Raw genomic sequence first — 21841 nt, 5'->3', positions numbered from 1 at the left:
GCAAGCTGATGAAATTTAATCAAACCATCATTCAGCAAAGCTTTAGTTTCAGGGTCTGCACATTTAGGCAACCGGGCTGCTGCTATTTTCTTATCCTTTTAGCCCAAACAGATTTGTTTTTCAGCTGGATTATACAGGATAAATGTCATATTGATGGTTGAACAAATTTTGAATTTCTTCACCTTGATCTCATATAACCTGCGCATGAACACCTTTTAAAGCCTTCCACACCAAAGGCTCAAAAGTCGTATGAATTTATATAATGGCCGCAAGCGGACAATGCTTCTCGAGACAGAGCTTGCTTTGGTAAGAAATATCGTGGTGCCTACAGGTTTGAAAGACCATGTTCCTCTACAGATAGTGCTGATTTAGTCAGTCCTGGTTTCACCCATTTGGTTGTAGGAACTTAATATTGAGTCAGGGCCTTTAGGGTTCTGGACTTACTTTTTCAAGCAGTTCCTGGAGAAATGTTGGATAAATGTGAACATGTTATCAGTCCAAGATGTCCTGAAAGCTTTAAAGTTTTAATATTGCAGGACAGGTTTCCATGGCTCTTCACATGAGACACATAATAACCTTTGCTTTAAAACTCATTGAGGTCGGTTTTGATGTGGTTGAGAGGTCCTTAAATGTTACTCAAAAAAACCAAAACCCAAAGTATTAAAAATGACCGAAGTATCCCAGGAGTTTTTGTACATCAGTGGTGAAAATAACAGCTTTCCTGGAAACTTTACATGAATAACAACCTCAACTATTTGATTCTCCAGGACACAGCAGCGTAAGGACCAGACCTACACCATTTATGGTGAGGAGAGGTGTTATTTTGCGCCACTGTGTAAGTCGTATTAAACCCTCTTTAGACGCCCAAACATTCCCGTGTGCACTGTAAGCAACATCAAAGCCTATCTGTGGGCTTTCTCTGCTTTATTGGCCCTGGGTGCTGGTTTCAACATGCTCATGTCTGCATATCTTTATGTGCCTGTGTGTTCAGGTGTAGACGCTGAGTATTTTTGTTCATGCTGAGCTCTGTATGCAGGTTAGACAAGGAGAGTTTATTTGCACAGCACATTTCAGCAACAAGATAATTCAGAGTGCTTTACATGTTGTGTTAGTGGTCTGAGGTCAGCTATGAGGCCAGAAACCAGAAATATTTGGTACACAGGATTGTTTCCAGGTTACGTTTTTGTGTCTTTAAAGTTCAGTTTGATAATTTTTTGCTCTGTTGCGCTGAGAGCTGAGCCAACTGACTGCCGCATCTGAATGTGTTTGTTCCAGAATCAAATCTCTTTTAATACATCTCAGCCTTTAGCGTTTTTCAAGCCGCTGTTAGCATAGTTTAAATCCTTGCAAAAATATTCATGGCCCTTAAAGTTTCCACATTTTGTCCCGTTATAGCCATAAACTTTATTGTATTTCATTCAAGATCAATGGAAGACACACTAACAGATCAACATTATATGTGAAAGACCAACACAAAGCAGTGGATAATTGTGAAGTGGAAGGAAAATGGTTCAAGGGTTTCAGCATTTTTTACAATTAACAGTGTGCTTTTCTTTGGCCCCCTTATCTGTGATACCCCTAAAAACCAGTTGCCCTTAGATGTCCTCCAACTACTGCACAAATCATTAATCTTGAAAGAGCCAAGACGTCTATGTTTACTCTGGGGGAGCTGATCCACGGCTCAGGTGGGAAAATCTATCCATTGGACAACTTTTAGTCACATAATGTGAGTGGCAAGAGGCTAAACTTTAAGAAGTCCTGCAGGAGACACAGTAAACATGTCTAGGATGCTCCTCTAGTCAGGTGAGAGGAAAACTGAACCTTCGTGCAGCTATTTGGCCTAAAGGGATGCTGGTCAGACACTGAGACAGAGGTTCCACTTACCCCAACATCTAAAGCCTGACACACACTGTGCAATTTCAAAAGTTGTAGCAGACTTAAACAGGTCACACTGTGTGAGTGCAACATGACAGTAAATAAGTGTCACAATGCTGATGGCAGATGCCAGACGGCACAAGTTGTTGCTGCAGCACAATCGCTGTAAACAGATCCAACTGACATATCAGTCCGTTAATAAATGTACAGCTTGTTGTGAATATTATTATTAAAGCTGGATAGTGAAAGAGGGAGAGAAAGAAGAGGAGGAAAAGGAGACAGAGGAAGAGGCGCTCATGGCTGCACGAAAATCGATTGCAGCATTAGTTGCCGTGGCAGTCACACTGCACGATTATCCCCAAAATTTTCAGACACTGCTTGAGATTTTCCGTAGGTCGTCTTTGGTCAGCGGTTGGTGTGTTTGTCACGTTGAACAACCACACACCACCGATTCAAGCTCCCACCCTGACATTTTCTTGTACAGCAAAAGATTTCACCCACAGGGAGTGCAGAGTGTGACTCAACCGTGCAGCCTGACCGTGTTTAACAGGTATTCTTCCAGGTTTGCTCTTTATTTAGCTCCACCCATCATCCCGTCACCTCTGACAAGCCAGTACCAGGCGTTTCTTCCTGTACCAGCTGAAGAAAAGCTTCCCCATAGCATGATGCTACCACTGCTGTGTTTCACTGTGGGAATGGTGTGTTCAGGGTGTTAGTTTTGCAACATTCAGAGTTTTGCATATGGGCCAAAAAGTTACATTTCCACCTCTTTAAGCAGAGTGCCTTCTTTCAGTTGTATGTCTTTTTAAGGTTTTGGGTCATTATAGGCCTTTACTTGTTAGTAGGTGGACCAAAAAGGGTACAGATAGAAGAGGAAGACATAAAGTAAATGCTCTGGGGCTGGGATTTGAACCTGGGACAGCTGCGTCGAGGACTGTAGTCTCTGCAGAAGGTGCACCTGCTTTAGCACTGAGCCTTTTGGTGCCCAGGATTTAGATTTTTATTGATCTGGGTTCTCTACAGCAGTTGTTTGACTCAATTTTCAGCCTTCTGAAAACAGTGATGTGGTGCGCAGTCTTCATATAGTTTCAGTTGTGTCACTTATTTCATAAAGCTTAAAGTTTCAGGCACTAACTGAGCTGGCATTAAAATTTCTACCACTGTAAATGCTACAATGAAAACAAAATCTAAATGTTTTAGCTCAAAGATTGTCCAGTTTGAACATGGCTGAACTGAATAGCTTATAAGTCATATGTAATCACTCTCTTTCCTCTTGGTTTTCCAGCATCCGTAATGAGCCCTGTGGCGGAGGAGGGCCCCCTTGTGCAGCTCGCCCACACAGCCCACCGGCGGGAAAAGCGCTGCTCCTGCGAGAATCAGAAAGACAAGGAGTGTATTTTTTTCTGTCACATCGGCATCGTCTGGGTCAATACCCCGAGGTGAGTGATTGGGAGAAGAACATTAAACATTTAAAGAGTTTGTTATTGCGGTAATGAAGAGCTGGAGCGCCGGGATGATGAAGGATAGCAGAGATAAGACACAATCAGTAGCTGGTAGATTTCTGAGGGAGGATGGGAGGGCTTTGCAGACAGCAGCTGCTGTCCAAAAGTAAGAAAAACTGTCTCTGAGTTCCAGGACACACAGTTCATCATCACTGTTTATGGTCTCTGTCTACAAGGTCACAGAATTTAGATCTGATTACTTCAGCTTTATTGTTCAAAGGAAAGTTATCTTGGATAGAAACATTGGTTGCTGCTTAATTATAAAATCCATATTCATCACATAAGTCACACTTATATCCACTTTCTCCCACTGCGTATTGCACATTGTCCTAAAATCATAAGATCAAAAGGGAACAAATAAATACAATAATGTCAGGGAATGGTGGTGATTTACAGCACCAAAGTGCAAACGGGAGGATGGGAGCTGCAGGCTGAGTCGAAGCATTTACTGTTAAAACAGTAGAACCCTGTCATCATTTGGACCAAGCAGACAGACGGTAGAGCCTCGGAGCTAACCCGGTAGATCCAGCAGCAGGAGGACAAAGCTACGGTTTTGTATAGAGAGGAAATAGAGGTTTTTTCTTCTTTGCTGCTGAAGTTCTTTCTGAGTGGACCTTGGCTCTGGGACAACTCGTCTAATTGTTTTTTTACTCCTCTGTCAGAACTCTTCAGCACCTGGACATGGCTGGTTTATGGTGAAACTACCAGATATGCACCCTGGCAGAGCTTGACACAACATTCAGAACATGCATGTGTAACTAATGCAGTATGTTCTGAAACAATATGGCTACAAAGATCTTGGGAAGGCTCTTTGCTTTTACCCATGATGTGATGCTCCATTTGTCATACTGTGGTAATAAGAAAGTTTTTTATAGGCCACCAGTGAGGACTAAACCAGGGACTAAATGCTTTAGTTTCAGCTGCTTTCAGCCTATTTGCATCTGTTTTTTTTGTGTGTGTGGAATATCTGTCCTTTCCACTTTTTTGCACATAATTTATGGATTTTTTTAAATTTATTTGTCTGTGTGATTATGTTGGGATGTTACCGACATCTATTGAGAATTTCAAGTCAACAGACCAATTACTGAGAACAACATTGACGTGTTGAATGCCAAATTTCCCAGCTGTGTTGTTGTCAACATATCAGTTCTTACTTTGAGTAAATTTCAACATCGTTGCTAACAGGCTGATGCTGTTGCCTCTTGTAGGTTAGTTAGAAATCAAATGTTTTGCCTGAAATCCTTGATTTAATCGTGTTTTGTTTAAATTGTTTTCCTGAAGTACCCAGTAGAACCTGTCCTCAACACCTTCTGACTTTTAATTCTCTGCTGTTACAATATGTGTGCAAGGACAGTATGATATTCAGAAAACATCAGGTTCTGATGTTGTTGTTGAAATTTGCAATGAGAACATTGACTTTAGTTAAGCCACATTTTGAAAAATCTATTCCATCATCTTGATGACCCGACTGCTGTCCCTGAGTTTCAGCATTTCTGTCGCTTAGATGTTGGTCAGGTGTGGCCATCCAGAATAATGAAAGTACATCTAACTGGTGAAACATGTTATCTGGTGGCAGGTTGTGCTTGGCCTGGATCAGTTGGCCTGCCCTGTCCGGCCCGGTTACCCGGCTGGTGCATGTTTCTCTCTCATGAACTGGCGGGGTGGGGCTGCTGGCGCTGGCTGAATGTTTGGGCGGGGTGTGCTGCTCTGCTGGCTGTCGTGTCCGGGGACAGGGCGGTGGGCTGGAGGGTGGCATTGAGGGGCTGGAGCATGTGGGATGGGGGGATTGTGTCCTCTTCTTTGGGGATTTGGGGTCATCGGTATTTGGATCATCTGAGCTGAGCTGGATAATGTTTCTCCCTGGGCTATCGTTGCAGTGGCGGTGAGGTGGTGTGTTTGTGTGGCTGCGGGGTCATGGTGGGGTGGTCTGCCTGTCTCCACCCCTGGGGGAAGGGGACCACCTCCTGAGTCCGGGGGCTGGTTGTCCCTATGGGGTATCAGCACCTGGACCTGGGAGTATAGAGTATGTATGGGGAATGTGAGTGAGTTCTCGGTATCCGGGGCTGGGTGCTTTAGTGTGTGCTGGCTCACTCCCGGTGGCTGCTTGCCGGGACCTGCACCCCTGGGCTCTGTCAGGCCTCTGCTTGTGGAATGATATGCCCCAGAGTCTCGGGTCTTTGGGTTCATGGCTGGATCTGCTTGGGCGTAGACGGCTGCCAGCCCATGGGCTCGTTGCAGCTGCACCCTCGTGCTTCTGCACTGTGGCTGCTGGGTGGTTCCCCTAGGACTCTTCGCTGCTCTTCTGTGGGGGGATTGCGGTAGTCCCAGCGGTGGTTCTCCTAGGGTTCCTGTGGATGTCTATGGCTCATCTCTCCTCCGCATCTGTCTCAGGTCCAGGGGGGCCAGTCTGTGACTCCTCACACTCACTATTGCATATTTTTACAGAGAAACCTTGTATGCACAAGCGTGCTCACACTGAGACCCACAGGTGTTTAGATTCAGGTGTTCTATACTGAGGCGCATTTACCACTAAATACATCTTGCATTGATAAGTACCGTGCACTTTTTGGTAACAAAAAGCTGTTAATATAAATGTTTCTGGAGGTGTAGAAGCAAGCAGGGTGTTATCTTGTATTCTCTTCATCTCTCCCTTTTTCCTTTTTGCCCCCCCTTTCTCTCTTTCACGCTTCTTATTTTTTATTTTTCCATTTCTGTCTCCGTGTCCGTAACAATTGAAATAATCTGAAAGCAGTTTCTTTTATAAATATCAAGCAGAGCTTTAAAGTGTTAGCTGTAATGATCCACTTGTGAAAGTAAATCTGTTGGGCTTTTTCTTGGCACTTGACACGATTCTGAGCGCTACTCTGCTGGACAGGACACAGTTAAACAATTTTTTTTTTTAAAGCAATATGTTATCTGCAAGCAGCTTGAATGCATAGTACATGAAAAGTCCAAGCATACCAAATATTGCATTGCGATTACCATTTTGCACACATAGACACTGCGGTGATGACAGTCATTTAATAGACTCTAGAGGCCAAAACTTAATATTTGCTTACTGATGTCCCATCCCAATGGAAGTTGGGTGTTGACAACCTTGAAGTTTATTTTATAAAACCACTACAGGATGAACCTGCTGTTTTCTACTTGGAAATAATCTTTGTCTCTAGAATACAATGGACGTTTAATAGTTTAGAAATGGCCTTAAAAGTCTTTCCATTTTGATGCACAGCAACTGTTTCATCTTTAAAGCCATTGCTGATGTCTTTCTTTCTTGGCATTGGGTTGGATTGGACAGCTGTATGTTCCAGAGTCAACAGGAATTTAATGATCCGTTCATTGTGTCCTAATATAACGCTGTAAATTTTAGGTATTGCATTCCCTTAAAGTTCAAACACTGCAGTAATAAATTTTGCCTGTGAAAGTTTTATTCAGACCAGAGATGTACATTTAGATTTTTTAGGAGACCTGACTCATGTTTAACCTTAAAGAAGCCAAAATATCAGTATAAGAGTGTTGGGTCCATGTGGATGTATTTTTTAATTTGCCTGATTTTAAATAGGAAGCAGAAACACATCTTCATTAACAATCGCTGCCAATTAACTGCATTTGAGTTCAGTATGCACAAGCAATGAGTGAGCAGTTAGCTGCGGTGGAGCTAATAAGGAAGCACATCTTTCCTAACGAAGGGTAATTTTTGTAGTGTTTCCTCAAACCTCAAGAGTTTAAGGCTATTATGGTCAGATGCTCATTTACCCACAACCCGTTAACCCCTCCCAGTCTGCTCTCATTTAGAAAGCTCTTAGCAGCACAGACTGAAATGTTCCTCGGAAATAAGACTGTTAACCTGTTAGGCTTTAAGTGAAAATGAAGAGCTGAAGTAAAACCGTTGAGAAAAGTGGTCTTTGAACATTGATATTAATGTGCCTAATTTTGAAAATCAGCCTTTGTCTTTTCCATCAGAATGAGTTTAAGTAACTTCTAAAGATCACAAGCTCATTTCTTGACATTTTCCTATAAATTTGCAGATGTTTTGAGGCTCCACTGAAGGTCTTTATAGTCACACTGGAAATTAATTAAGTTGAGGTCAAGTAAAAAAAGGGTCTCACCAAAATAGCTTCCAGAGAGGATCCAAAACTGTCTCAGATTGTTAGTTTGGTCTAAACTTAGCAGTGTGGTTAAAATAGATCTTCCTGCCTGCTCCATAAAAAGCTTTTAAGCAGCAGTTGCAGTGCCCACCATCACTAACTGCGCCACTAAACGCTGTGGTCTGCAGGGACATCTTTATCCTTTTAAACCATTCCATTAAAAACATTTGTCCCTTCGGTACGGCATGTTTTCAGGTGGAGAAATTAAATCATTTTTACCATAAACCCTAAACAGAGTAGTTAAATTTTCCATTCCAGACTGGATTAATCCATCTGTAAACCCATGAATGAACATGGAAAACGATTAGCTTCACACAGGAAAAAATACAAAAATTATAGCATGAACAGTTTTTTCACAAAAAAATGTGAAAAGTGTGGTGGGCCTCGGTATTCAGCCTCATTTACAATGATAACTCTAAAAAAATGCAGTGTAACCAACAAGTCTTCAGAGGTCGCTTATGCTGACAGTTTGGACAAGGAAGGCATTAATTAGAGAAGCAGAGTAAATGTTGGTTTTAAAGTTAGATTTTTTCCTTTAGACATGTTCAAATAAAGAGATGAAATCAGTGAGGAGTTTGAGTTTTAGATAACTGTCCAACGTGGTGGGAATCCAGGCGGAAGACAGGATAATGGACAACGGCAACGCCCGCTGCAGGATCAAACTCAATCTAACACAGTTCCTTTAACATCTGGACGCATTTGATTTACAAAGAGACACCATAATACCGTTTATTTGGCAGCCACCGCTGTAAACACGAGCCAAACCTTGACTGTCTAATATGGTTTAAATACTCTGAGCCTCAGTGTCCATGGTAACGCTGATGTTTGGGCAGATTTTTGCACATTGAAAAATATTGTGTCAGGAGCTGTCAGTAATATTTTCAGGTAAAGCTGACATGCTGTATGAGAGCTGGGAGCTGTTGCATAGAGGTTGGTGCATTTGGTTTAAATAAATCAAAACTACATCTACTCAGCATGAACCTTCTTCTTTTTGAGCTTTTAATGATTTATTTGGAACATTTCTTTTCCAGGGTGGAACAATTATACAATACATAACTGCAACAACATCTAAATACTATATTTAGAGGAAAGGGTTTGAATTTATTGGAGATTGTTTCTCATTTATAAAGATGGAAAATTCTCTAAACAAGTTGAATGTCTACAAACATTCCTGTGAAAATGGATTTGCCACTGACAGATTTCTTCTATTTTTGCTTTTTCCAACCATTAAATGTGTGTGATTATCAAACAAATGTCATGACCTGGGGTTTTGGTGGACCCCAGAATCCAGACAGCAGGCAGAGTTGCAGTGAGTAAGGTTTTAATTAAAAAACAACTCACTTCAGCAGGTGGTAACAGAGGCAGGCATAAAACACAGGCAGGCTTTGCATGACAACAAGGTAACAGTGAACCAAGAACTGAGTAAACAGAATAATGGTGTATATATGGGCATGACACAGGCGGAGCAGGGAAGCTGATTGCATGGTACAGGTGGACCGAATAAAGCTGATTGCAATGGCAGAAGCAGAGATTAAGAAACAAAGCATGGTTGGAACAAAGGAGGAGTCTAAGGACACAATCTAACCAAGGGACAAATCTTACAGAAATAAACTAGGAAGCACTATGAACAGAATACAATAATCATGATAAACCAAACCTAAGCACCACCTGGAAAACAATGATCAGAAGCAAGATTCAAAACACAACAACTTGGAAAACATAATCAGACTAAGAGAAAATCCCAAAACAAAACTCAAACACCTTTAAAGCATGACAACGAATTGCAATGCAAGAAATAGATAACCCGAGTAAACACAAAAGGCAGTTTTCAAATCAAAGCTACAGTCCAACATGGTGGTGGTGGTGTGAAGGTCCGGGTCTGCTTTGCTGCTTCAAGACCTGAACGACTTGCTGAAATTGAACTATAAGTTCAAATGCTTGGAAGGCCTCCAGTGTGGGTTAAATTAAACAAGACTGGACCAAAGTTAAACCAGACATGTAAAAGACTCATTTTCAACTTGTCATTTGAAAACTACTTTTCACATTTAGTCGGGTTATCTTTATCTGATATTAACACTTGTTGATGATCTGGAACATTCAGGTGTGGCAACATAGCAAAAAGAGAAATAAATCTGGAAGGAGGCAAATAGTTTTCACAGCAGTATGTTCAAGTCTGTGTGCAAAATATGAAAAATCAACAACAGTCCTATGATGAAAAATGAAAGGTGATCTCAAAGCTCCAGCAGCAATTCAGACTGCATGCAGCAGGTGAGAGGAGGAGGACGGTCATAATGTGCTCCTTGCTCCACTACGAACGATGAGCGGTGAAACAAAAAAGCAAAGCAGCATCCGGGTGCATTTTTCTTTGTTTTTGCATGAACATAATCTGGTTCTATTTTACAGCTTCTAATTAAAAAATTTTATCTTACCTCAACTTTTTTTGTGAATTTCACCCACACATGTCAGGTTTCCCCAAATTTATATATTTAAGACTTTATTAGGGACAAAATGGGTTTTTCTTCAAAATCTGAATGCTTTCAAAAATAGAAAATTCGAACGGCTCTTTAAAGTGAACAGATCCTGAAGATTCCGTTCTCTTCAAACAGCCAAAGTCCCATCACTGATCTTTGGGCTGTTTGATGTTTTCTGGCAACAATAACTGGACGAAAACTCAGCTCTGAATGCAGTTGGGAAGAACCGTCGTGTCTGATGCTTTGGAGCCGTTACTCATCAAGCTGCAGTTCAACCGTTCAGGTCACCCAGATTTATTCATCGCTGTAATACAAGAAAGGAGCCCTCTGACATTTAGGAAAGGTTGGAAGGTGGAGGCAACAGCAGGGAGGTCAACAAGTTGCTGAGAGGAAAATAAATGATATTGTAGAAATGAGGGGATGGAGGAGGAGGCCAGGAGATGAGAAGGATTGTGTGTTATCTCCAGCTGCGGTATGGAAATCAAATCCAGATGTGCCGCTGATAACAGAGGCATTCAGCACTCATACATATAAATTTGGTCCAAAAATGTTTAATTTTGAAGCAGTTCTGGTTTAATTTGGCGGTACGTCTTTGTTTAAACTCAAGTTGTTCAGCTGCAGATGCTGTCGCATTAATCCACGAGTAATGCGGCTGATGATCAGGCTTTAACCTGCAGCCACTCCGGCACCATGTAGATCCAGCTACTGCAGCTCCAAAAACCAACTCAGATCTGTCTGAGAAACAGATCACACGAGTCATGTTTGTGGTTTGTATTAAACGTTGGCTCACAGGAAGGTAATTGTAGCTTATTGATGGATTTCTGGGAAATCTTTTCCAAACCTTGGAGTTTATTTTAAGTTCAGGTTTATTTGTGGTGTGCAGTAAATACTTTGTGCACTCAGACCCTTAACTCTGAAAAAAACAATGTCAGAAATATTCAAATAATAAATATAAAGCCTCATAAAAAGCCTTGTGTACTAAATAATCTGAACTGAAACTGTCTCTGTAGTTATGCTGCTATAGGCTTAGGCTGCTGGAGGACATAATGACCACTTTCACCCTCTTCGCTACTTTCTCACACTACTCTCCAATTCTGCATTATTTGCTGTTATTTCAGCTTTTAACTTTGTTCTCTCTTTTCTCTTCCTAGAAGCTACACCTGGCCTGACTCTGTGTCTACCTGTGACACCTTTCTGGAGAGGGGAATCATCCAAGCTTCTGCTGGTAATAACTTAATGCTCACCCTCTACAGATGATCCACATAGCCCTGTCTTTCAGTGTTTAACCCTTTCTCTCTCCTAGACATGGCTACTGACTGAGCTTCTACTGTAACTAACTCTATGTGCTCTCTTTCAGACTCTAACCTTGAAAACTGGCTCAGAGTTTATCTGTTCTTTCTTTCTAGATGAAACGACTAAAGGAGCTACATCCATTAACATTTACTTTTCCTTCCCATAGAAAGGACTCCTGGAACAGTGCTTCTTTGTGTCTCTGCTCTGTTCTCTCAAACCCCCAGTCGGTCGTGGCAGATGGCCGCTCACACTGAGCCTGGTTCTGGTTCTGCTGGAGGTTTCTTCCTGTTAAAAGGGAGTTTTTCCTCTCCACTGTCGCTACATGCATGCTCAGTTTGAGGGATTGCTGCAAAGTCAACGCCAGTGACTGTCCACTGTCTCTACATGCTCATCAGGAGGATGTGAATGCTGCAAGTCACTGACTGGATGCAATCTGCTGGGTTTCCTTAGATAGAAAAACTTTTTATCCAATTTGAATAAATAACTGAATCTGACTGAACTGTTCAATGGTTAGGATTAATTGGAATGTACAGGAGTTGACAATGAAACTGAAACACCTGTCATTTTAGTTTGGGAGGTTTCATGGCTAAATTGGACCAGCCTGGTAGCCAGTCTTCATTGATTGCACATTGCACCAGTAAGAGCAGAGTGTGAAGGTTCAATTAGCAGGGTAAGAGCACAGTTTTGCTCAAAATATTGAAATGCACTCAACATTATGGGTGACATACTAGAGTTCAAAGAGACAAATTGTTGGTGCACGTCTTGCTGGCGCATCTGTGACCAAGACAGCAAGTCTTTGTGATGTATCAAGAGCCACGGTATCCAGGGTAATGTCAGCATACCACCAAGAAGGACAAACCACATCCAACAGGATTAACTGTGGACGCAAGAGGAAGCTGTCTGAAAGGGATGTTCGGGTGCTAACCCAGATTGTATCCAAAAAGCTGCCCAAATCACGGCAGAATTAAATGTGCACCTCAACTCTCCTGTTTCCACCAGAACTGTCCGTCGGGAGCTCCACAGGGTCAATATACATGGCTGGGCTGCTATAGCCAAACCTTTGGTAGTGACCAAAGGTTTGCCAGTGCCAAACGTTGGTTTCAATGGGGCAAGGAGCACAAATCTTGGGCTGTGGACAATGTGAAACATGTATTGTTCTCTGATGAGTCCACCTTTACTGTTTTCCCCACATCCAGGAGAGTTATGGTGTGGAGAAGCCCCAAAGAAGCGTACCACCCAGACTGTTGCATGCCCAGAGTGAAGCATGGGGGTGGATCAGTGATGGTTTGGGCTGCCATATCATGGCATTCCCTTGGCTCAATACTTGTGCTAGATGGGCGCGTCACTGCCAAGGACTACCGAACCATTCTTGAGGACCATTTGCATCCAATGGTTCAAACATTGTATCCTGAAGGTGGTGCCGTGTAAGATTGGTTTGATGAACATGAAAAGTGAAGTTGAACATCTCCCATGGCCTGCACAGTCACCAGATCTAAATATTATTGAGCCACTTTGGGGTGTTTTGGAGGAGCGAGTCAGGAACGTTTTCCTCCACCAGTATCACGTAGTGACCTGACCACTATCCTGCAAGAAGAATGGCTTAAAATCCCTCTGACCACTGTGCAGGACTTGTATATGTCATTCCCAAGACGAATTGATGCTGTATTGGCCGCAAAAGGATGCCCTACACCATACTAATAAATTATTGTGGTCTAAAACCAGGTGTTTCAGTTTCATTGTCCAACCCCTGTATGTACCTGACTGTTGTGAAGTGCCTTGAGACAACATGTGTTGTGAATTGGCACTACATAAATAAAACTGAATGGAATTGAATTGAGAAAATTAGACTGTCAAGGTATTTGCAGCATGATTAAAAGTCCCTGTTCATAAATCGGATCACATGACTGTAAAAACTGCCTCTGAGCAGCAAGTTTGAGCAAAAATAAACTCTGGCTCTCCCAGCACAGCAAAAACCCACCAGGTAATTTCAGTCTGAAAAGGATAAAAACCTACAACAGCAGGAATGGTACACTTTACCAGGTTTACTGGAATAAAAAAACACTGAGATAAAATTAATCCCAAGGTCAAAGTAAAAAAGTTAATTCTTTCAAAGTCTTTTATTGGAAACCAAACATCTACCTACATGAGCATGTTTTAAAATTAACTTTCTTTGAGAATCTTCATGATGAGATGTTTGGTCTTAAAAAAGAAAGGCGCACACTTCTATTGGAGAACATGCTTTTGTTCCTTTCCAGCCACAAGCTTCAGTGGATCTTATCGGGATTTTTGTGACAGACCAACACAAAGTAGCGCAACACTAATCCCCCTTTACTCTAATATCCATAAATAAATTCCAGTACCACCAATTTTAATGAAATTGATTCTGGACGTGTGTAGTTGGATCTCAGCATAAGTATGGCTGTTCTGAGAAAACTTCGGAGGTTTGTTAGAGAACAAACGTCTTCGGGATCAAGGATTAATCCATCATGTGAATACGAAAAGAGCGTGGATCAACTGCAGGCCTACCAAAATATGGATGTCCACCTAAACTGGCAGACTGGGCAAGGAGAGCATTAATCAGTCACAGCCAAGAGGTCCATGGTAACTCTGGAGGATGTGCAGTGATCTGTTGTCAAGATAAGGGGCTGGCTGAGTGTTTGGAGGAGCATGGGAGCCGCATGGTGAGTAGATGAATATTTTAATGAAAACGGAACTGAAAACTTATTTGGCAGGAACAGGACACTGAGCCCGGGCAGAACATCAGGGAAACTAACATGGTAGCAAGCAATACGATCCAGTGGCGTGAAGTGAAAACCAAGGAGTATAAATACTGAGGTGGGGAGAAGGATGGACCAGTGAACAAGAAAGGCTAATCAGGAGGAATATGGGGCAGCTGGTGACAGGAAACATGCTGAGCAGCTGAAGGAGGGAGACTAGTAAATGCAGATGAGCAGGGAATCAAACAGAACTCAATATACAGAAATATAAGAGGTAAAAAATTAGGCAAAGAACATAGACAGGGAGGGATCAGATCTACAAGGACATACAAACTAAAACGTCAAACACAGGAATCCAAGAAAGTAATCTGAACACAATGAATGATGAACACATTGAAAGAAAACAGATAGGAACTCAAACTCAAAACTCAACACAGGCAGGTCATGACAATAAGAGTCTCAAATTATTGTTAATAACCTGGCGTTTTGTAATAATATATTTTTGGCAGAAAAAATCTCATCACCGATCTTCATTAAGCCACTATCCAGCAAACTGTTAAGAGACTCGCCTCTGCCAAAGGCAATGGTGTGTGACGTGATCAAATAAGCGTAATCTGATTGGCTAAAAGACGCTCGACTCGATCGAGTGCTGATGGCTTTAACACCCATTTGAGATTCGGTATTTTTTTTTTTATCTAATGGAACTGGATGAAATGTTTGACTGACCTGGTGACAGCTAGTGCCCCAACCCTGTCCGCAGATTCTCTTGTTTTGAAGTGACCGGAAGAAGCGGCAACACATTTGCAGGCGAATTTCTGCAGATGAATTTCTGCTGGCAAAGTACAAAAAAAATTCACATACATAATTGCACAGGATAAAAATTCAGTGTTATAAATTCAATGTCTAAAAAATGTCTGATTCTAAGGAGACTATTTTACTTCCACAGGCTTGAACCACTCGTACTCGTACTCGACGTCTTCCGCTTTATCCGGGACCGGGTCGCGGGGGCAGCAGACTCAGCAGAGACACCCAGACGTCCCTCTCCCCAGACACCTCCTCCAGCTGCTCCGGAGGGAGCCCAAGGCGTTCCCAGGCCAGCCAAGAGAGATAGTCCCTCCAGCGTGTCCTGGGCCGTCCCCTGGGCCTCCTCCTGGTGGGACGTGCCTGGAACACCTCCCAAGGAAGGCGTCCAGGAGGCATCCGGTATAGATGCCCGAGCCACCTCAACTGGCTCCTCTCGATGTGGAGGAGCAGCGGCTCTACTCCGAGCCTCTCCCGGATTGTTGAGCTCCTCACCCTATCTCTAAGGGAGTGCCCGGCCACCCTACGGAGGAAGCTCATTTCAGCCGCTTGTATCCAGGATCTCGTTCTTTCGGTTATGACCCAAAGTTCAGGGCCATAGGTGAAGGTAGGAACGTAGACCGACCGGTAAATTGAGAGCTTTGCTTTTCGGCTCAGCTCTCTCTACACCACAACGAACCGGCACAGCGCCCCCATTACTGTGGCAGCCGCACCGATCCGTCTATCAATCTATCGCTCCATTCTTCCCTCACTTGTGAACAAGACCCTGAGATACTAAAACTCCTCCACTTGAAGCAGGAACTCCCCTCCAACCTGAAGAGGACAAGCCACCCTTGGCTTGAACTATTTACAAAATAAAATGGCTAAAAATTGAAGCCTCCAGATATGCAAACCTGGGAGAAACACACAGCCAAACCAACTTGCAGCTTTAATTGGTGCAAAGTCTTCTACAACTCTTTGACTTAGGGTGGATCGTTAAAAATGCATTACACGCTTTTCATATTTCCATAAAAAATGTAAACTCCCACATAATTCTACTGCCACATCGCCATTATACACTACGTTATGTTTGTCTAGCACAAAAAATCCCAATAAATGCATTTCAGTTTTTGCTGATGTGAAATGATTTTAAAGGTAATGAAAAATCACAGTTTTTAAGTTTTTAAAGTTCCTCACAGGCTCCATGTGAATGAGGGGTGAATGTTTTGCAGAACATGTTATTTTTATGAAGTATCTGGTCTACTGAAAACAGCTTAAAATCACCAGCTGTCTTTTAAAATGCTGCTTGAAACAGTGAGTGTAGCTGTTTGGATCCGAGATCAGGAATTCTCCTAGGAATAAATACGGCGTTAATGACGTTTTTCTAAGTCGAGGGGTGATCTTCAGACCCCTGGAGATAAGCCACTTGCACCGTGAGCCTTTCCAGAAACTTGACAGAGGGACAACCAAGCAGGTCCTTCAGATTGTCTGTGGGCAACCAGCTATTTTTGAACATTGGGACCATTTTGGTGGAAAAACAATGTTTTTAATATAAAGGTCTGAACTTTGTGTCTTTCAGCCACGTGGTTCCGTATGGATTCGGATCGGTTCGCCTCCGGAGGGAGCTGCAGCGCTGCCTCTGCACTGACTCACAGGACACAGAGTGTTTCAGCTTCTGCTCTGAGCACACACTGTGAGTGAACACACAGACATGCGTTTTTATTTAGGTATGCTGTGGACTCAGTATATAAACACCCACTGTAGGGGGCGTGCCAGGATCTGGTGGTGCTGCCTCTGTGACCCCCACCATCCTCTTCTGGTGCTCATCCCACACTTTAACTAGACGTCCTCCTGCAACTCAAAAGAAAAATACATGGACATACAGATACACACACAAACACAACATGTATGGACACAGGTGTGCAATTACTGTATAATACGCACACAATGACCTGCAGCAGGTTCAGTGGATGACCTTCAGTTTCATGCATCCTTGGTAGTTGTTTTGTTTCGTTTTATTTGTCATTAATGTTGTGATTGGTGTTGTTTTCCTGGCTCCACCCACCACATTTGCTTCCTTGTAATTGTAGCCTGACCCTCTGTTGCTTGGATCAGATGTGGTCAATCGTGCCATTAGCTTAATAAAGTCAGTAATGCAAGATGAGGAATAGCTCACTTCTTCTTTTTAAAGAGCAGATTTGACCTAACACTGCAAAGTAACCAGAACCAAAGTGGTGATTTCAGCAATATTGCTTACTGCCCAGGGCTGCATTCTCTTAGGGGGCAGCATATGCACCCAGTTAAAAAAGCTATCCCTCCTGTTGCTTCAATATTTATTTGTATTTTATATTTTTCTAGTGAAGAACATATGGCCATACACTGTAGGAAGCTAGTGCCACCAAGGTTGGCAACGTCAGAGGCCCTTTTTGTCAGTGTTTTCACTTGAAAACTGTGATAGTTTCACTGTTTTTAGGGATATGGACTGCAGCTGAACATCTCTTGTACAAAACCTAAAATGTTTAGTCTGTTAAGCCTGAATAATTCTAAACTGAGCATATGTTTTTTAAAAGCACAGTCTTTACGTTTATGAACCTTTATTCTCTTTGTGAAAACACCAAAGAGAAAATGTCCTAAACTTGTCAGCTTTAGAACAACCCAGATTGAGATAGGCATGAAAAATGTTATATTTAAACAGTTTTAGCCATTATTACAGGTCATCAAAACAACATTAAAACCTTTTTTTTTGCACCCAGGGGGGACTACTTGGTTGAGAAGGGGAAGACTGAGAAACTGAAGAGCTACAGAACTGCATTGTGGGAAAAAAGAAGCCGACACGCTCTCAAACACCAGACCTGAGAGAGAGGAGGTTCACCAGCAACACCAGCTCTTCAGAATGGAAGTCCTTAAAGTATCTAAAATAACTAATATTGGACCCTTTTGATCGTGTAGGCGGTCCAGTCGCATACAGTGACATTTTTTGTTAAAGTGATGATGATGTTAGAACCAGAGCTTTAAAACTTGGCAGGATTTAGCTCAGAAAATAATGAATCTTGTGTTTATTTCAGTCCTGTTTTAGACATAGCTGATCAGCTGAAAACATTCAGAAAGGGTTTAATGTTTTACAGAAGAGTTTAAAAGGTTTTCACACTAAAACATCATTCTGATGCTCAAAAGAACCACAATGACTTACTGCATGTTCAGTCATTTTCACATTTTGTCACATTAAACCATAAACTTCAATAAGCCTATTTTCTTTGGACTTTGGCTGCTTATTCTCAGATTCAGTTGAGTCTGTGTTGCTAGTTACTCTTCTGAAAACAATTTTTTTTTAAATAATGTCCCCAACACCGCAGCCTGTCTTCTCCAACTTGGCCCCTTGTGTTTGACACTATAAGATGTGAATTAAGCTCATTTGTGTTGGGCTCAACAACTCTGTATTGAATCACATATAGCATTCAGGAAAACAGCTTAAATGTCTGTTTGATTCCAACAGAAAATAATAAACTACAAATAAAAACAGTTCGTTCAATAAGTGATTGTTCGGTAATCGGAAGAAAGACTATTTTGAGCTGTGAGGATTTCTCCTGCTGTCAGAGTTGCAGAGTCATTGTGTTAATATGAATAATAATAATAATAATAATAATATATCTGTCTGTCTGTAAAGGAAATGTTTTTGCTGCGTTGCATAACATTTTGTGTATTCCTTTCGTGAATGCATGCATCAACACAGCAGTAACGGTGTTCTGCTGTTTGCTTGTGTATATTTCTCTCTGCACCTTTACTTCCTCTACAACATGTTAAAGCATCTCTGAGAAATAATGCACACAGATGACAGACTGTAAAATAAAGTATTTATTTCATGTATAACCATAAAATCATCTCCATGTCTCCATCAGTGTTTCGTAGGAAGCAGATTGATTAGAAGTCGTTACCTGAGAACCTAAAACAGACAATACAAACATCTCACAGGTTACATCTCTAAAATCCTTTGGTTTTCCCAGAAATTAAAAGACGTGCAAACATTTCACAACCTGCGGGACCTGGCAAACTATTTCCCTATAATGTTTAGATCGAGAGTTAAGAGATTTGACGACAAGGGGGCAGAAAAACTTTAGAAAAATGTTAAAGCTGTGATGTCCAAACTTGGTCCTCAAGGGTCAGTGTCCTGCATGTTTTAGATGTTTGCCTGAGGTCCGTGTTCTTTGCATTCATTCTTTACTCTATTTTTGGAAGTGAAATCTCTGCAAACACTTTGTTCATAAATAAGTTGTGTGACAGTTTTTATTATATCCAGCACAGTCGAAATGGGCCCACCGACCGCACAGGTCACACTGCACCTGAAATGATAAAGTGACAGAAACAGAATAATCAATACTCAAATATATAGAAATGTAGTATAATTAGAGGCACAAAACAGATCGTGTTTGTTGTGATTCACATGGTTGACGCTAAGCAATGGGATTCATTTGTGGTTTGCTTCATTATAACGATATTATAGACATCAAACAAAAGTCATTTAAAAATATGCTACAAGCTCACTGTCCTGTAACCTTAAAACAAGAATTCATACAAACACGTAAGGAAAATAAGATATAAAATAAATTAAATAAGACTTATCGTAACCTTCAGTGAAATGAAACTTCAACAGGAAGGACGTCTTGATAAGAGGGCTTTCAGGTAAGCGACCTGTGACGTATCATCGGTGTGGATGATCATTGCTACAAGGTAGGTGGCAATGGCTGCACCAAATCCCTGCGCTGATTTCAGAACTTGTGTGAATTTCTGTTCCCCTGAAATATTCTGTCCCCCTTTTATCTTTATATTATGACTCCAGGAGGTGCTGTTGCTTCACATGGGCTTTGTGCTTCCCTCAGCAGATCCTCCTCACCAGTCTGCTGTCCACCAACCCTAAGACTTCTGTGGAGACATGTTAGTCATGTAGCGTGCCCACGGTATAACATCGATGCTGTGCGACCAGGGCAACAGGTTATTTCAAGGGAACAGCATTTCTCACAACTTCTGTAATCAATGCAGAGTTCAAGTCCAGCCATTGCCAGTATCTGGTTCCGCTAAAATGTCCTAAATGGTGAACTAACAAAATATAAAACATGTCTGTCTTTTAACCACTAAAATGAGAAAACCACAGTCTTTTTTATTTATTTGTTTTTCATTCTTCCAATTTTATTTTAAAACAAAAAAGAATTCATTCAACTCATTATTAGTTTTTTCTCGTATTATTTTGAAACTGAAAAAACAAAGAACAAACCATACACAGATTTTTTTAAAGCAAAATAAAGCAATTCTGGTTTTTTTCTTTAAACTGCCCTTAAGGACTGGAGCTGAACACTGTTCAGCTTATTGTAGAACCTGCTCAGTTGCATTTTTTCTTGAGTTTTGTGTCAGCGCTTTGGATTTAAAAGGACAACATAATCCATACAGTGATCGAGGATAAGTGAGAGTCTAAACGGTTGTGACAAACCTTGGTAGATTTTATGGTTGTAGTGTTCGTTATGACAGTGGTGAACTTCAGCTTGTTGGAGTTATTTCAGGTTATATCAGAGGTGTGTTTGAGATATTCTCACTGCATCATTACGTCTGACAGTTGCTTCACACTGGGTCTTGCTGTGAAATAAAAAAATGTCCTTGTTCTTTGCAGGGTCTTGCCAAGATCTTTGGGGTTTCATAGTGAGAACAGGGAAAAAAAACTCTGCCGACGTTCCAGACATGCCAGCGTTTTGCAAGTTTTGATTATTTGCTTTTACATATGCATCAATGGTCTACATCTTTAATAAATCACATCCAAATCAGAGAGTTTTTTCTGCATCTTCTGCATCAAGATGCTTTCACCAAGATGCCTCAAACCAGCAGAGACCTCTCCTGAGTCCCAGCTGACAAAATTGATAATAACCAAGGTCTGAGGACACATCCCTGGTGAACACCATTGATTACAATTAGGAAAACTAACGTTTCAGCTGAATTTATTGTCCTGGCAGGTGCAGATTCCAAATGTGAACATTTGAGAACCTAAGTCTTTAACTGGACCATTGAAACTGCTTGATTCCTTTTATCAGTCATTTAGTTGTAGATTTGTTGCTGTTTTTTGGATTATTTCCCTGCAGATGACAGTTTGGCCAAGATTCAAGTATTATCCAGATGGCCTCACAACAGACTCTAGGATGCAAATTTATGGTCAACTCAATGACTGTAGTGCAGAGGTACTGAGGCTGTAAAAAATGACCAAATTATTAGCTTCCCCTGTGCTTGACATCTGGTATGATGCTGATATACAGTGTTTGGTTTAGACGTTGCTGTGGATTTCAACAAACATTTATATTTTGTTCTCATCTGTCCAAAGGACATCATTTTGTTGATTTATTAATTAAACACAATAAAGACAAGAAACCAAAGTGTAAATAAGGCATTTTTGATCAGCTCTGTAATTGGTAAACAATAGCTGATGGTAACTCGATTCTTGACGAAACACATATACTGATGTGACAGTTACAGAAAAATATCAGTATATTCTATAATATAGGTTCATTTAAATGGTAAAAACATTCTAGTATCAACTGGATTTTAAAAGACAAACAGCCAGATGTCATATAAAGATGATTACGTTCCAGCTCAGAATAGTCGGCAGCTGTAAAACATCGTGGTTTTGTAGTCATCAGCTTCTTTGCACCTGCTCATGTCAGGAGAGATGATGTGACTTCATCGGAAACCCTCCCAGCAGAGACCTCTCCTGAGTCCCAGTTGACATAACAAAACTGATCACATCATCCTGCTGTTCATGTCTGTTGAAGAAAATCCAGGACTTTATGATTCATCTGGATCTCAGTTGTTAATCAAATGCTGGATTTAGAGCTGATGAACAAACTAAACATTTGAGATCGGTCTCAATCAAGGAATAAAAAAATGGTGTTACCATTAGATCTATCAGCAAATCCACTGAGGGTGCGGCACATTGTGTTTAGTAGTATCATACCATGAAATATGATTACTACCATAGACCAGACACTGATTTCCAGTCTAAGTTGTAAAACCTATGCGCTCTA

General features: G+C 41.4%; 1 protein-coding gene across 1 annotated transcript in view; it reads left to right on the top strand.

Annotated features, from left to right (window-relative positions):
• The window catches only part of si:ch211-202p1.5 (uncharacterized protein LOC103909337 homolog), a 39014-nt gene extending 20350 nt beyond the window's left edge, over positions 1-18664 (top strand). Inside the window, exons 2-4 of the mRNA XM_047387603.1 lie at positions 3161-3314; positions 16366-16479; positions 17540-18664. Coding sequence (XP_047243559.1) covers positions 3161-3314; positions 16366-16479; positions 17540-17642 — 371 coding nt within the window. The 3' untranslated portion in view covers positions 17643-18664. The remainder of the gene's footprint in view (positions 1-3160; positions 3315-16365; positions 16480-17539) is intronic.
• The last annotated feature ends 3177 nt before the right edge of the window (positions 18665-21841 follow it).

Source organism: Girardinichthys multiradiatus, chromosome 15 (assembly GCF_021462225.1).
Source record: "Girardinichthys multiradiatus isolate DD_20200921_A chromosome 15, DD_fGirMul_XY1, whole genome shotgun sequence".
Lineage (NCBI taxonomy): Eukaryota > Metazoa > Chordata > Actinopteri > Cyprinodontiformes > Goodeidae > Girardinichthys > Girardinichthys multiradiatus.
This window is presented reverse-complemented; position numbering and strand designations above follow the sequence as displayed.